General features: G+C 44.0%; 1 protein-coding gene across 1 annotated transcript in view; it reads left to right on the forward strand.

Moving 5' to 3' along the window:
• The window catches only part of LOC310877673 (uncharacterized protein), a 42,157-nt gene that overhangs the window by 1,867 nt on the left and 25,871 nt on the right, over positions 1-14,419 (forward strand). The window contains exon 2 of the mRNA XM_083791624.1: positions 12,270-12,590. Coding sequence (XP_083647750.1) covers positions 12,287-12,590 — 304 coding nt within the window. The 5' untranslated portion in view covers positions 12,270-12,286. The remainder of the gene's footprint in view (positions 1-12,269; positions 12,591-14,419) is intronic.

Raw genomic sequence — 14,419 nt, forward strand, 5'->3', positions numbered from 1 at the left:
CATCATTATCAGACTGAATTTTATCCATCAACTTCTTGTTTATGCCACAACATGACTGGATATGCACTGAGTGTAGCAATTTGTAGAAATATTATACCTTAATTGTCTAAGCATGTTCTAATCATGTATGCTTTACATTACTTAAAAACAAAATAGCCAATTTTACATCGAGGTGCCCATGATGTCCCTAGTGCCCAGTGCCCACCTATCTTGTTAGCATTCAGGTGTCATTTAATTTGTTGGCCCATGATTTGAGCTCTTGCGACATCAGTGGGAATGACCGTTCCAGGTGTTAAGTGACCGTTGTTTCTTACTTTGCTAGTGCTTCACTGTCTGGTGAAGGCTGCAGCCAAGAGAAAGAAGCATTATGTTTAGGAAGGGTGTGGCACAATATTCCTTCCTCCTTCTTTACCTGGCTGCCATGCCAGGGCTTGTTGTACCCAACTACCCATGGAGATTATTACAGGTGTGTTATTGTAAGCACCGGTGGTACGGTAGCTGCCAGAGCTACCCTGGCATTGAGAGAGGGAAACAGACGAAGATAGGGAGAATGGGGGCAAGACAGAGATGTTAGCAGAAAAGAGATAAGAGATGGAGTGAGATCATGATGTGACTTGAGGGAGAGACATCAGATTGAAGATTTGCAACACTGATATATCCAGATGGCAATCTGCAAGTAGCCTGAACTTCCCTGAAGTGAATTCAAGGACGATGTGGAAAAATAAAAAGCCTTTGTTTGTGTGGTTAATGCATAGGGCAGTGTGTTAACGGCAGTAAAAAAGAAAAAAAGTGTTGCGGCACATCAGCCTTCATCATGGTGACTTAGGAACAGACAGAAAATTACATCATCATTACCTTAATTGACTGAGTGAGCACTGCAGGTGACTAGAAATGAGGGGGAAAACACATACTGTATACGCACACACAATGTACATTGAGTTGAGTTGTTCTCAACTGTTGAGGCAATTCCATGTGTGCCATGGAACTTTGAGACAATAACACAATACTATTGCAATATATAGGCCTATGCCTATATAAAAGGTTGTGTTGTTCAGCTATTTCCACTGTGAATGAATATAGGTGACCCTTGAGATTTTGACTTGCTCATTTGGTTCCATTTATATATTGTCAGAGGTTAGGCAAGTTTGAAAACCACTGTTATGAAACCCCATCAGTAAAGTAGCAGAATATCCAGTAGTACCACGTGGGGGGGAAACAAATCACATTTGTTTACTCAAGTTAAGAGAAACAAAATAAATCAAATGTTAATAATAGAAAGGACAATTATAGTTCTTCATTTGAGACATGGAAAAATCATAACTTTGAGTTAGATTGACGCTTCTGTGAAACTGACCAGTTTTGGCAATATGCCCTCTGTATACCTGTCAGTATCAGTGTTGTTTCTGAGGAAGTGATTATTGATTATTCCAGGAAGAGGATAATCGAATTGTAGTTGCAAGGTGTGTGTGTGTGTGTGTGTGTGTGTGTGTGTGTGTGTGTGTGTGTGTGTGTGTGTGTGTGTGTGTGTGTGTGTGTGTGTGTGTGTGTGTGTGTGTGTGTGTGTGTGTGTGTGTGTGTGTGTGTGTGTGTGTGTGTGTGTGTGTGTGTGTGTGTGTGTGTGTGTGTGTGTGTGTGACTTGCTTGTGAAAGACAATGGGCCTTTAATCACAGGGATTGGCTGATGAGTACCTAATTACTGTGGTGCCATTATCAGCACTATTATGACTCAAATAGATCCAATATGATAAGAGACATGAACACTTTAAAGGTATATTCAGTGATTTCACTTAATTCAAATATCACTTATTGTTTTGTTTTGTTGTGATAATCCTCCCTACTATAGAGTGTGCTGGCCATATAAGGAGTTCCTCCCTGTCCCCAGTTAACCCCTGGGGGTCAAAAAACCTTAGGTTTCGTTTTTGACTCTCTATCCTGATTGGACGAAAGGTTGGGTCCCACAGCCAAAAACGAAACCTAAGGTTTTTTGAGTGAAATCACTGAATATACCTTTAACAGGTGTCTGTGACTGTTGTTCTGTAATCTTGGGCACCTTTTTTAACCACTAGCCAAAATTAAATAGCCCATCGATCACATTGAGTTCCTAGATTGGATATTTTCGCTTTTGCTTTCGTTATTTTTCTTCCTAGTCTATCTATAATGAGAATTACATGCCCACAATAAGGATGTTGAAAGTGGTTATGTTGAGCTTTATACAGTATACATTGAATTTGACCGTAGGACCCAGTCTACTGTGACCATGTCTCTACATCGGGTTAAGTGAGCGTTTGAGTCAAAGTGTGTTATTTTAAGCAGGTCTCAGAGGTTTTGTTTTGACTTTAGGGGAGAAAAGAGACTCGGAGATGCCAGTGTGTATTTTTAAACCCCACCGTCCAGCTGTGTTTGCCTCCACTGTTACTTGCTACCAAAAAAAGCTGTCTTCTGACTGACCCATTCAGGATCACGTTCTTTGGCTCCTTGGAGACTGGAGTCCTGGCTTAGACCCGGCCTTGGCAACCCCTGGAGAAGCACAGCAAACAATGTTGGAATCTCAAGAGCTTTAGATGGAGGTTCTACCATTTGTTATTCTGGTGCTTTCGGTTTTTAGGTAAAGTAGGCTAGCTATAGCTGTTCAGTGTTAATAGTGATTTATTTCAGATTGTTACACCCAGAACTGATATTGTAAATGCCAGCATGCATGCATGCATGCATGCAGAGCAGGCACCTGTTGGTTTGGCTCTGTTGGTTTGTTTTAATTAGTTCAATGAGCCTACAGAGCACTTCATGGCTCTCTGCGTGGATTTCTAGTTTCATATTAATTCTATACTTCTCTATCAGCTCAGTGGTATACAAAAAAATGCCTTACTATCATTATTATGAGTCAAGGAAGTAAGGAACGGCTTTTGGGTTTCAGTAACATTTTGGACAAACCAAGTCTTGGGAGAAGGAGCACATTAGTCACTCTGTTGAAATACACAATGAACAATAACCTTGACCGGTGCATTAGCACATATTAAAATGTTATCTCACAATGACTCTCACACGCCCCTGCTATTATGTTTGACTGTTTATTTTTAAAATGGTCCGTTTCCCTAGACCAGTGGTTCTCAAACTGGAGTCCAGGGAGTCGGCAGGGACTCTGAGTTCCTCGAGGGGGTTCTAAATAGATAGACCCTTACACGTCTGTAACTCTGACAGCATACACATGGAACCAAATGGAACCCTAACAGGTTCCATTTGCAATGAGTTAAAGGGGGTCCTTGGAAAGGTTTGAAAGAACCACTAGTGTCCTAGAGACCTAGACCACTGTATTAGAGGGAGAGACAGAGAGAGAGGACAAGTGGTGGGGGGAGTGTTGGTGAAGATTGAGAGAGAAGAGTTCCTCATGCAGTAATTATCAATCTTTCAGGAATGCAGCCCGTGTTCTTACTAGACAAGCTGCTGCATGGCTACTGCCTGATTTATACTCCCTGGTACAACAGTGTTGCTCGCCGACAAAGATGATCTGACCTTCAAGATCACACCGTTGTGTGATGGATTATAAGCTTAAAGTGGCCCAAAGGCTGATTTATAAGTGCACTGAAAAATAGCCAACCTACAAGCTCATAAAGCACTGCACGCAATGTGATTCGTTGTGAGCTTGTAAATCAACTATTTTTTACTTAGAATCGGGCTCAAAAGCATTATTACCCAGGATTACATTAGATAATTGACAATGGGTGAAAAAATGGTTGCGAAATCGTGGGATATATATCTATTTTTTTAAGCACTATTACATGCACTAATCCATTTCCCCTGGCAGGTCCCCCCCCCCCCCCACACACACACACACACACACAAAATAGTCTCCATGAGCCTGCTGGATGGACCTCGTCTGAGTTTTGGCTTGTTCATGTCGTCATTATCTTACACAGTGTTAGCGTTTATTTTTTATCTCTATCATTATAGCCACACAGTGTTTTTCTGCAACTGGATCCTTCCAACAGCAAACAAAGGGACCACATAATGTCAGTAAGGGATTGTCTTTCAGACCAGCTACTTTGCTACTGTATATTTATAATGCTGACATGTTGGTACGAAACCAGCTCCTGGGCATGTACATCTCCCCTTATAGTCTGTCTTTATGGCTCTGTTTTTCACACCAAGCTCGTTTGTGTGTCATCATTCATATCCTGTGACTTATTAAAATAATAAATGTAACATAATTTGAAACATCGCCGTGCTATTATCTGCTCACATCCTATATGGATTGAAGAGAGCAAGAACTTCCTTGTTTCCTTTGCTTCTTGTAATGGTTTTTAAAATGACGCTCACAGTCGCTGATGACTGACACTTTGTTTTGGGTTTGGGGGGGGGGGGGGGGGGGGGGGGGGGCTGGCTATCATTTTAAATTTGTTTCCTGCAGTAACAAGTTACAGGTCAGGCGCTAGCCTTTTGTATTGAAAAGTTTTCACTGTCTTAACATCTTGGCACATTCCATAGACTGACAGTCCTACTAAAGACATGGAATTGAGTCATTCCAGTTTTCCCTGTGATGGCCTCACCTTCTGACACACAGAGCACAGAGAGTGTGTGCGTGAGGTTGTGTGTTGTGTGTGTGTGTGTGTGTGTTGTGTGTGTTGTGCTCTAGTCCAGACATGGTTTCTTGTTAAGTATGTTTGTGAGTAGCAGTACTCTCCTTTGTTAAATAGTGCCCAGGGAAGACGGGCAACGCCCTGATTGATGCCTACAGGTACGGTAAAGCCAGCTCTGACAAACACTAGGGTAAGTTGTCATTTTCCGACTGGCAGATGCAGAGACCTTCTGCACAGCGGACATTTTGTATTCATACCATGGGACACTGCTGAAGCCAATCACATTAGTTGTTTAATCTAGGTGTTTTGTTTTTGTGCTGGGGCTGGCATGAAGTTAGCAGAGTTGCCCATGCTGGCACATGGAAACACCTAAATGAAATGCACCCGCAATTATTTCTGTTAGCTTCTGCTGTGTTTACCTGAGAGAATAAAGGTGCTTGCGGCCTTGGGTAATGGATCTATCCAGATCTTGATTGACTCCGCGATTGAAATTAAGTTGTCATAGCAGCAGCTCGGCACTATGAAACACAGATACATACAGATTCATCAAACAAAAATTTGCAAAAATCCACCTGTTGGTGGCACTACAACAGGCCAATGTGAAAAGAGTGGGATATATTCCTCAGCCTAGTAGGAAAGTCTGTGAAAGATTTCACGTAAATTGCACGCTGCGTTCATGATTTGAATGTATTAAAAAAATCACACCCGTGTGAACTGAGTGGTGCAACTCCCCCCCCCCCCCTCCTCTCCTCTCTCTCTCTCATTAGCAGGCAACAGGCAGCACTAATACTATCTCTCTCTGTTTCTGGCAAACAGCGCCCCTACTGGTACTAATAGTCATATACTCGTGCTCATGGCCACATAGGTACGCACGTACATTGCTGGTTGTAGGAGTGGTTGCACCACTCAAAAATGAAAGAACATTTAATTTAAACTCCTCTAGTATAGTGCCTCAAGGCTCTACACCAGTGTGTTTCAACCGTTTTCATGCCAAGGTCCATTATTTATTCAGAATTTGAGCCACGGACCACCATTTGATGACATTTAGCCTCTCAGACCCAAAACTAAGAATATTTTGTTGTCGTTGGATAAGATTTTGGATAAGACCACCTGGAATCCCCACAACGACCACTGGTGGTCCCCAGACCACTGGTTGAAAACCACTACACTCTACACGGGTGCCTTTTCTGTTTTCGCTCTACATTAAATATCTCTGCTGAAAATAGCAGATCGACAAGTTGTGATGCACTGTGAGCTTGTCGATTTTCTATTTATGCACAGTTGTTTTCCCCCAGAATAATCAATCAAAAGGGTAAAAGAGAACTTTAATTGCGGTTTGCGGATACCGGTATGTTTAATTTAGGTTTTCCTGTGCATGAAATTAATCACATGAACACTAATGGGCCTATTTTGGCCATACTAGGTGAATATTCACAGAAAATAGGCAAACATTTGGCACATAGCCTATACAGTAGCAGATCTGCAAGCTCACAATATGTTGCGATGCATTGTGAGCTTGTAGATCTATTGTCAGTAAAGAGATTTGGTTCAGAATGGAAAATAGGTGAGCACCAAATTGTACTCAAGCATCCATGCCTAGGTTGTCCCACACGAGCCGCCACAGTAAATCACGTTTTGGGGGGGTGAGTGTTCGCCACAAATGCCAATCAAAGTTAATGGTACTGGCCACAGCGCGTCTTTACTGGGACTTGGCGAAACGCATAACAGCATGACTGTCTGTCTGTTTAGCAGACTACGGCGGCTCATGTGAGACAACCATGGCATGGATGTGTGTTTAATGACAACTCATTTAAAAAATCAAACCTGTGTGAAATGAGGGACGCTTTTGTCATAGTACATCAATTTATGTTAGCGGACATTTGACATTGCTATATAAGGTACATACTGTGAGGTGGTCCCTTATTGGCCAAGCGCTCCCACCAACATGTGATTGGTTAGCCGATTTTCTTGTTTACATTTGTTTGTTTACATTAATTCTTACCGTGGTCAATGGCAAATCTTGAGACCTGGGGACAAAAGCTGTTAAAAAACAAAAGAAAAACATGAAAAATAAAAACTTTTGACCGCAACAAATTGCTTAAGTAGCAATATGGTTATGGGCTCCACGTGCATATGGTCTCTATGCTATGAGGGCTGCTGTGGTCTACTGGGGAAACTGGATGACGGGGGCAATTCATATGGGCTCTATGCTATTAGGGCTGCTGTGGTCTAGTGGTCTACTGGTGAAACTGGACGGCAGGGGCAATTCATATGGGCTCTATGCTATGAGGGCTGCTGTGGTCTACTGGGGAAACTGGACGGCAGGGGCAATTCGGCAAAGTAGACCCCATGTGGCAAATTATTTGAGATCAATATAAGTAGGAAAATGAGCCTATATGTTGTTTAGTCCGGAGGGATTTTATATATAAAATCCTGTATTTATTTAGTATTTCTTTACTATTGGGAGCTATTTTGTTCCATTATAAAAACCAACATTTAGGACTTATCCTTCCATACTGACAGACAGCCATGTTAAACCCTGCTGCAGTCTCAAACAAACTGTGTGTCTGTATCGTTGTGTATGATTTAATCCCATGGTTTTTACTTCCTCCTCTGAGTCATAGCAGCCATGGCTCCTGCTCCTAGATTCTCAACCTCTTCTTTCCTACCCAACCGCGTTTACATTGTTCATATTTGTTTGTCCGCCTAGATAAGATAGTCTTTAGGTCTGAATGGAGAGGTTATTGTGTGAGTTTCTTGGGAGAAACCTGGGTATGATTCTGTGTTCAAAAGTTCAGCATGGGGTTGTTGGGAGGTTTATCCCTGACTTTACCCGAAACTAAACAATATTTCCCAATACCTTTTATGATTTTAGGCCTGCGTTTTAGCTTTTTCAGTGGCATTTGTCTCAAAGGACAATAGTATTTCATAGGCACTATAACACTACTAAAAAACGAGTTAGTCCTACTATTGTAGCCTATATGAATTGTCCTAATTGGGAAAACGGCCCATCTATCTACAAACTGTTTAACCCATTTTGGGCAGGAACCCCTTTTGGTGTTAGCTATTGAAAAATAGCAGATCTACAAGCTCATAGCGCCACGAGTGGCGCGTATCGAGCTTGTAGGTCTGCTATTTTTGAAAAATCAAAGAACGACTGACATAGAAACATAGCTCTTTCAGAAAACTGTCAGGATGTAGAAGACATTTTTTGAATCTGATCTCAGGTCAGAATTTACTGCACATATTTGACCCAGGTGTGGTTTGGAAGTGTAAGCCCCAAATCACTTTCTAGATCAGAGGTTCTCAACCCGTGGGTCGTGACCCCCACACATTATTTTGGAGTCACACACAGTGCATGCATAAACGTTCTTTAATGATTATATCTGGTTTCAGTATTTATTTATGAGGTCTTTTTAAGGTTATTGTAGCTGTCAATTTGTATCGGGGAGGGGGATGGGGCCGGGGGCGTGAGACATGAAATAGTCCTTTTCACTTGCTTGCAGTTGCAACTATGGCTGTACCCTTTATCAATTTGTCGGGTAGTTTTTTTTTTTTGTCAGAATTTATTGAAAAGATAGCACTTTGAGATGTAGCACCTCATCTTTTAGGTTTCTTTTTTTTCATGCACATCTGCCAGCTACTTTCAATAGCTAGTAAATCAAATCAACATTAGAATGTTCAGTTTCAACTTTGCTAACCTGAAAAGGCTGGTCTCTGCACGATTGTGTGCATGCAGCAAACACAATTTCACTGATTTGTTGATTAAATCAACTATAATTTATTAGCCTACAAATTCCTTTTGACTACTAGGGCGGCTGTGGCTCAGGAGGTAGAGCAGGTCGTCGAATGATCCCTGGGTCCCCCGGCTCCTGTCCTTTGGCAAGACACTGAACCCTACATTGCCTCCAATGAGTTGGTCGGTGTGAGCTTGCCACTATTGGTGTGTGAATGTGGGAAGTGAGGATGCTGGCGTCGACTGTTCGCCGCTTCACCTCCCTATGAATGAATGAACCATTGTAAAGCGCTTTGAGCACTTGGAAAAGCGCTATAAAAATGCAATTCATTATTACTAGTCGACAATGAATGTCTTCAGACGAGAACAGACTTACAACAATAAATCTGGACATAACAGAAGGTACAGCAGAGCCCAAGAGAACAGCAGGGAGATTTGAGGCGTATTATCCTAGCATTCTGTGCACTCGTTTCGTATGTACACAGTAACCTGTGCTGCTGTGCTCTGCTTGAGGCGAGGCAGGTGTTTGTGTTTTGCGTTGCTTTAACGCTGCTGAAACCCTCTGTATAAAAGTGGAGATCCAGATTTCCTCTGGAATTTATGCCCTCAAGCTCTATGACATGCAGTATAGCTGTCAAATGGACCTGATCTGAAAAATGAAAATGTCTGTGCTGGTTATACTGTCTGCCACAGAATAAGTCCTGTCAGTGTGTGTGTGTGGCGCGTGCGTGCGTGCCACAGTCGCTCCTGTTGTCGTCGTTGCTATTGTAGTTATTGATGGCATTGAGGTTTGGTTTGCTGTACCTCCAGCTCCAGTCCAATGTCAAAGTCTCATGTCTTTTGTGAGGGATAAGTAAACAGCATGTTAAAACACATGCTGGCTCCAGCAGGATTGAGGCTGGGCTGGAAAACCGCAGTGGAAGGCCAGTGGGGACTTGTGAGTGTGTGTGTGTGTGTGTGGGGGGGGGGGGGGGGGGGGGGGCATGCATGCATGTATAAACACAACTTTTGTGTCTATAAATGTGCTTGTGGAAGGTTTATCCACTGGCTCCAAAGCGCTGTGCAGGTTTATTTTTCTTCTTCGTAATACAATAGATGTTGGCGCCTCGACCACAATGGTAGGTGTTCTCAGTCGGACATCAATGGCTGTCCGTCTGTAATGGTCTCAGGGGGATCGTCCGTTAAAGCCTCCTTTTGCATCATGTACAATGTTTGTGTATCAACATTCACAAATTGAGAGGTGTGGTTATGCCGTAAAGTAATTACTGTGCCAATGAAGCAACTCTGTAATTTTGTCAAAGGCCGGGGAGCTTTAAGGTTGTTTGGAAAGCATTTGTCTGTGCTGCGAGGCTCATTGTATGCGTGTGAGAGAGGGTCACTATAGTAACAGGACTGCTCAAATTGGCCTAAGAGCTCTGATGTTTGCTTGAGTAAACCGTAACAACGATCAAAGCGCTGACTGTTTTAGAGCAGTGAGATTTCAGATTTGTAAAGGCACAATCGCCATTGTGTGCGTCACCCCTGGTAAATTCGTATCAACAGTTTACAAAACCAGAAATTGCTGGTTGCCGTCTGTAACCATGACGACGAGGGGTGTGTGAGTCACCTCCTTGGGACTGGACCTCTCGGCAGTCAAGTGGGTGGCCTTCCTCTCACTGATGTCCCAGGGAACACCACACTGCTTTGGTGGAAATTTCAAATAACATGTGGGGGGGAGATAGCTCACTCCCAACGAGCCATCCCTGGGCTATAAACGAATACTCCAGCCTCCTCTTCCCAAGGAGGGCGTCTGCAAGTTGTCAGCCACAGCCAATACAGCATGCATGGATCTTACTCATGCTCAAATGACTGTAATTTTCTGGAGGAGAAACACAGGGCTTAGTTCTGGGAGATGAGAGGGGATGGTGCTTTCCCCTGCAGTATACGTAGGCAGATGGCCGGTCTGGAGTTAGGCGGCTAGCCTTTCACTTCTAACATCAACACGCCACTTTCTTCAGATGCACCGCAGTCGAGGAACGCATTTTGACAGAGCCGTGTCGAGTTTATTACAAGCCATTTCCAAAAGCTCCCACGAATGATCTTTCGGGGAAGTCCTCAAGCACTCTTTGCTTTCGCCCAGAGACCTTCTCACCAGGCTGTGACCCCTGTGACAAGGGCGTATTTGGGAAACCAAAAAATTATAATTAAGTTCAACTCCAGGCTGCTGGCTCATCTTGCATGTGTGTATGGTGCACTGCTGGCCACCGTCTTGTCTATGGATGACATGCATTAAAAGCTTGCAGATTCCAGTGGTGAGATGCTGACATTTTGAAGCAGAGATCAAACTGATAAAATGTTACGATCTACTAAGATTTACTGTGTGTGTGTGTGTGTGTGTGTGTGTGTGTGTGTGTGTGTGTGTGTGTGTGTGTGTGTGTGTGTGTGTGTGTGTGTGTGTGCGTGCATCGAGGGTCCTCTGGTTTAGGAAGGAACACATCTGCCTATAAAATGCTCTGTGTGACAGATCCAAACCAGATCCCGCCCCGTCAACTCCCGGCTCCCTCCTTACGTTAAGTAGAGCTCTGATAATGAGAAGCCATCGGGGGAAAAGTCTCGTTGGAGAGATCTGTAATTGTGAGGAGACGTGGGCCTTGGGTTTTTGTGGTGCGGTTCGGCTTGTAAGCAATCACTGGCTGGGGGTATGCAAGGATCTGTTCCTGGAGACTCCGTGTTCGTTGGGTTCCTCGGCCAAGGCGTTCACTACAAGAGAGGTTTGCCTGTACTTGTGCGCGTCAGCACATCGGGATTCCTCCATCAGAACACCTCCAAGCAATTGGGCAGGATATTCTCTTTCTCTCCCCCTCCACCTCTCCCTCCCACCCTCTCTCCCTCTCTCTCTCACTCTCTCGTTCCATTCCCATTGCAAAGCTCTCCCGTCTGCCCGTTTGCTGGCCTCACCTCGTCATCCTCTCAACTCTGAAGGGCTCGTTGCCTCTCCTTGGCTTGTGATGTGAAGATAAGCGGCTCATAAAGCACTCAGCTGGAAGGAGTGCTGTGTAAGCTTCATGTCCCCAGCAGCGAGGTTGGGAAACCTGCCTCGGAGCAGGGGAGTTCTGCTGGGTGTGGAGTAAGCAGAGAGAGAGAGAGAACGGAGTGAGATCATTGAGACGAGAGTGAAAAAGCAAGACAATGAATGCACGATGAAGAAAGACGGAGGGAGGAAAAATCTTTTTTGGAAATGAATGGAGGCCATATGGTTAAAATGTCTCAGTGTACAGTACATGTGTGTACAGTATGTTTATTTTCTGTGTGTGTGTGTGTGTGTGTGACTGTGTGTGACTGTGTGTGTATGTGACTGTGTGTGTATGTGAAAGTGTATGAAACTCCGGGTGGGGCTTTGTGAATTATGACTCCATGTTGTGGAATGAAGGGAACTGTGCCAGTTCTCTGCAGAACACTGGAGTTTGGTGGAGAGGCTGGAGGGGGTTTTGTGTAGGCTGGGTGTGTGGGCTCTCTCTCACTCACACACACACACACACACACACACACACACACACACACACACACACACACACACACACACACACACACACAGAACCGAGAGGTCTGGAAAAACAAAGATTTTGCCATAGTTACACTGTAAGTTTGGTTTAGCTTGTGTGCTTTTTTTTCCTGCTTCACAACTACATTAAAGTGTCCATGTGATGATTAGCCTCCATTGAGTGCATTTATTGTAATGGTGGTGATTAAATACTGTGAGTGATAATTTAACCACTTTAACCTTGGCGTCCATATGTTGGCCAATTGTTCAAAAATCTCTTTTCATTTTACTGTGTACACAATGGTTATATTTGGATTTCTATTTCACAATTATTTTTCTTCTCTTTCGCTTCCCCATCTGTACCCCCCTCTCTCTCTCTCTCTCTCTCTCTCTCTCTCTCTGTCTCTCCCCCACTCTCTGTCTATATGCTTCAGGGGCGCAGGTCCTCTTTGACGTGCAATGTCAAACCGGGACTCCCTGGGGGGGAAGGGGGATCTGATTCCCCAGGACGTGGTGGACGTCTTCGCCCAGGAGAGGCTCAGCAAAGCGGGCCGCAAGAAGAAGCGCAGCAAGTCCCTGGGACGGGCGTTCGGCTGGCTGAAGGGCAAGAAGAAAAAGGACGCGGGCGCCAACGGGCAGAGCCTCGGCCTGGGTCCAGGGCTGGACCTGGCCCTGGACGCACCCCCCGCCGCTGGGCACAAAGCAACGCAGAAGGCAGGGAAGCAGGCGGGCAAGCAGGCCCACCCACAGAGCAACAGCCACGGTAAGACCCGACAGGAAACCTGAGAGGAAGTGTGAACCTCTACTGTACCATGTTCTACATGATCCAATCTGTCTCTTATGGGTGTTTACAGCTTCTCCATTGTTCTCGTTGAGGACATAGTGTAGACCCTACATACTGTATGAGTTTAACCACAAATCTTTACAGAGTAGATGAGACGATTTGACCTACAGCAAAGCTTCCACAATTGCCAAAGTATGGCAGCATGCAACTTTAATGAAATAGTCGCTGTTGGGTGGGAAACCTTGCATGTCCAAGTCTGTTGCTTTCTTCTAATTATTATTATTTTAAATACATTTTTAAATAGTGAAAATAGCCGATCTACAAGCGACACACGCTCACACAACCCATTTGTGGGACCCATTTGTGGGTCCCGACCTACTGTTTGCCACTGCTTTACAGCACTGGTTCCCAAACTTTTTCATGTCAAGGACCCCCAAATTGACACTAATTAACCCCGCAGACCCCCATAAGAGAAGATCTTTACGGCTCTAGCAGTGATTCTCAGCCATTTTAATTCCAAGGACCCGGCTCAGTTTGATATGAAATAGGCTACGGACCCCCATTTAATGGCATTTCTACCTCTGGGACTCCCATTTATATTGTAAAATCAATTTTTGTTAATGTAAAAAAAAATTGGGTTACAGACCCATAAAGGCCCATTTGATTCCAAACTATCATTTAGCTGGGGACCCCCTGGAACTCTCTCAAGGACCCCTGGGGTTCCCCGGACCCCACTTTGGGAACCAATGCTGTAAAGTATACACAAACTATAACTATCATCATGGAAAGTAATATTCACTTTGTATAAACGGAAGAAAATGATGTCACTTACAGTAGGTGCAGCCTATTTCAACATGGATGATTTCACAAACTGGCACCAGAAATGCTTGTGCTTTATCTGGTGGTTACTGCATGTTGCAAGTTGTACGCTTTGATTCAGCTTATAGACTTATTGCCTAACAATAGCTTCATAAGTATAAGTCATAGAGAAGGTACCTCGACAGGACAAACCAGGACAAACCCGATTTATTTTCCAACCATAACACCGGATCATTAACATTTTATTTTACCACTTTATCCTTATTTTATACATAGTACTTTATTATACTAGAGTAAATAGCCGATCTACACAGCGTGTGTTTGTAGATATGCTGTTTTTGCTCATTTTGACAATGTCTTACAGTTTTCAACATCTAAAATGCCATGCCCCTAAAACATAGGGACGCAAAGTAAAAGTGGTTAAAGCAAAGTTCTTAACACAAATCCAGTCACGGTCCACGGTCCACTGCTGAAACCACGGTGAATATCCTGCTTCTTGGCTTCCAGGCATGAGTGTAAGTTTGTTCACTGGAGGACTACTATTTGAACAGACTTTGACTCATAGGCTGACCCCTGACCTTCAGCAGCCATTGTTTGCTATGAGGAAATCTCCCTCCGTCTCTCCTGTTTCTGTCTGTGATCCTACTACTAGCACTGAGCTGCTCTTCAGTTCAGGTTACACATCGGATGAGACTAGACTACCATCCACATGGGAAGGGCAGTGGGCACCACACATGTGCTGGAGGGGGGGGGTTATGCAAATACACAAACGTGCACACAACCCTATACTTAAACTCATACCATATCACCCACACAGATGTTTGAAAGTACAGAACCTAATCCACACACTCGTATGACTTTTTTTTCTTCTTCTCCCCTATGAGTTGTGTCAGACAGATCTTGTTGGAGCTTGCAAATGTGTGTGTGTACGCACGAGTGTACAGTACGTGTGTGCGTCTGCGTGTGTGTAAATTTGAACAATGCCAGCC

This window comes from Protomyctophum parallelum (assembly GCF_964188405.1).
Source record: "Protomyctophum parallelum genome assembly, chromosome: 20".
Lineage (NCBI taxonomy): Eukaryota > Metazoa > Chordata > Actinopteri > Myctophiformes > Myctophidae > Protomyctophum > Protomyctophum parallelum.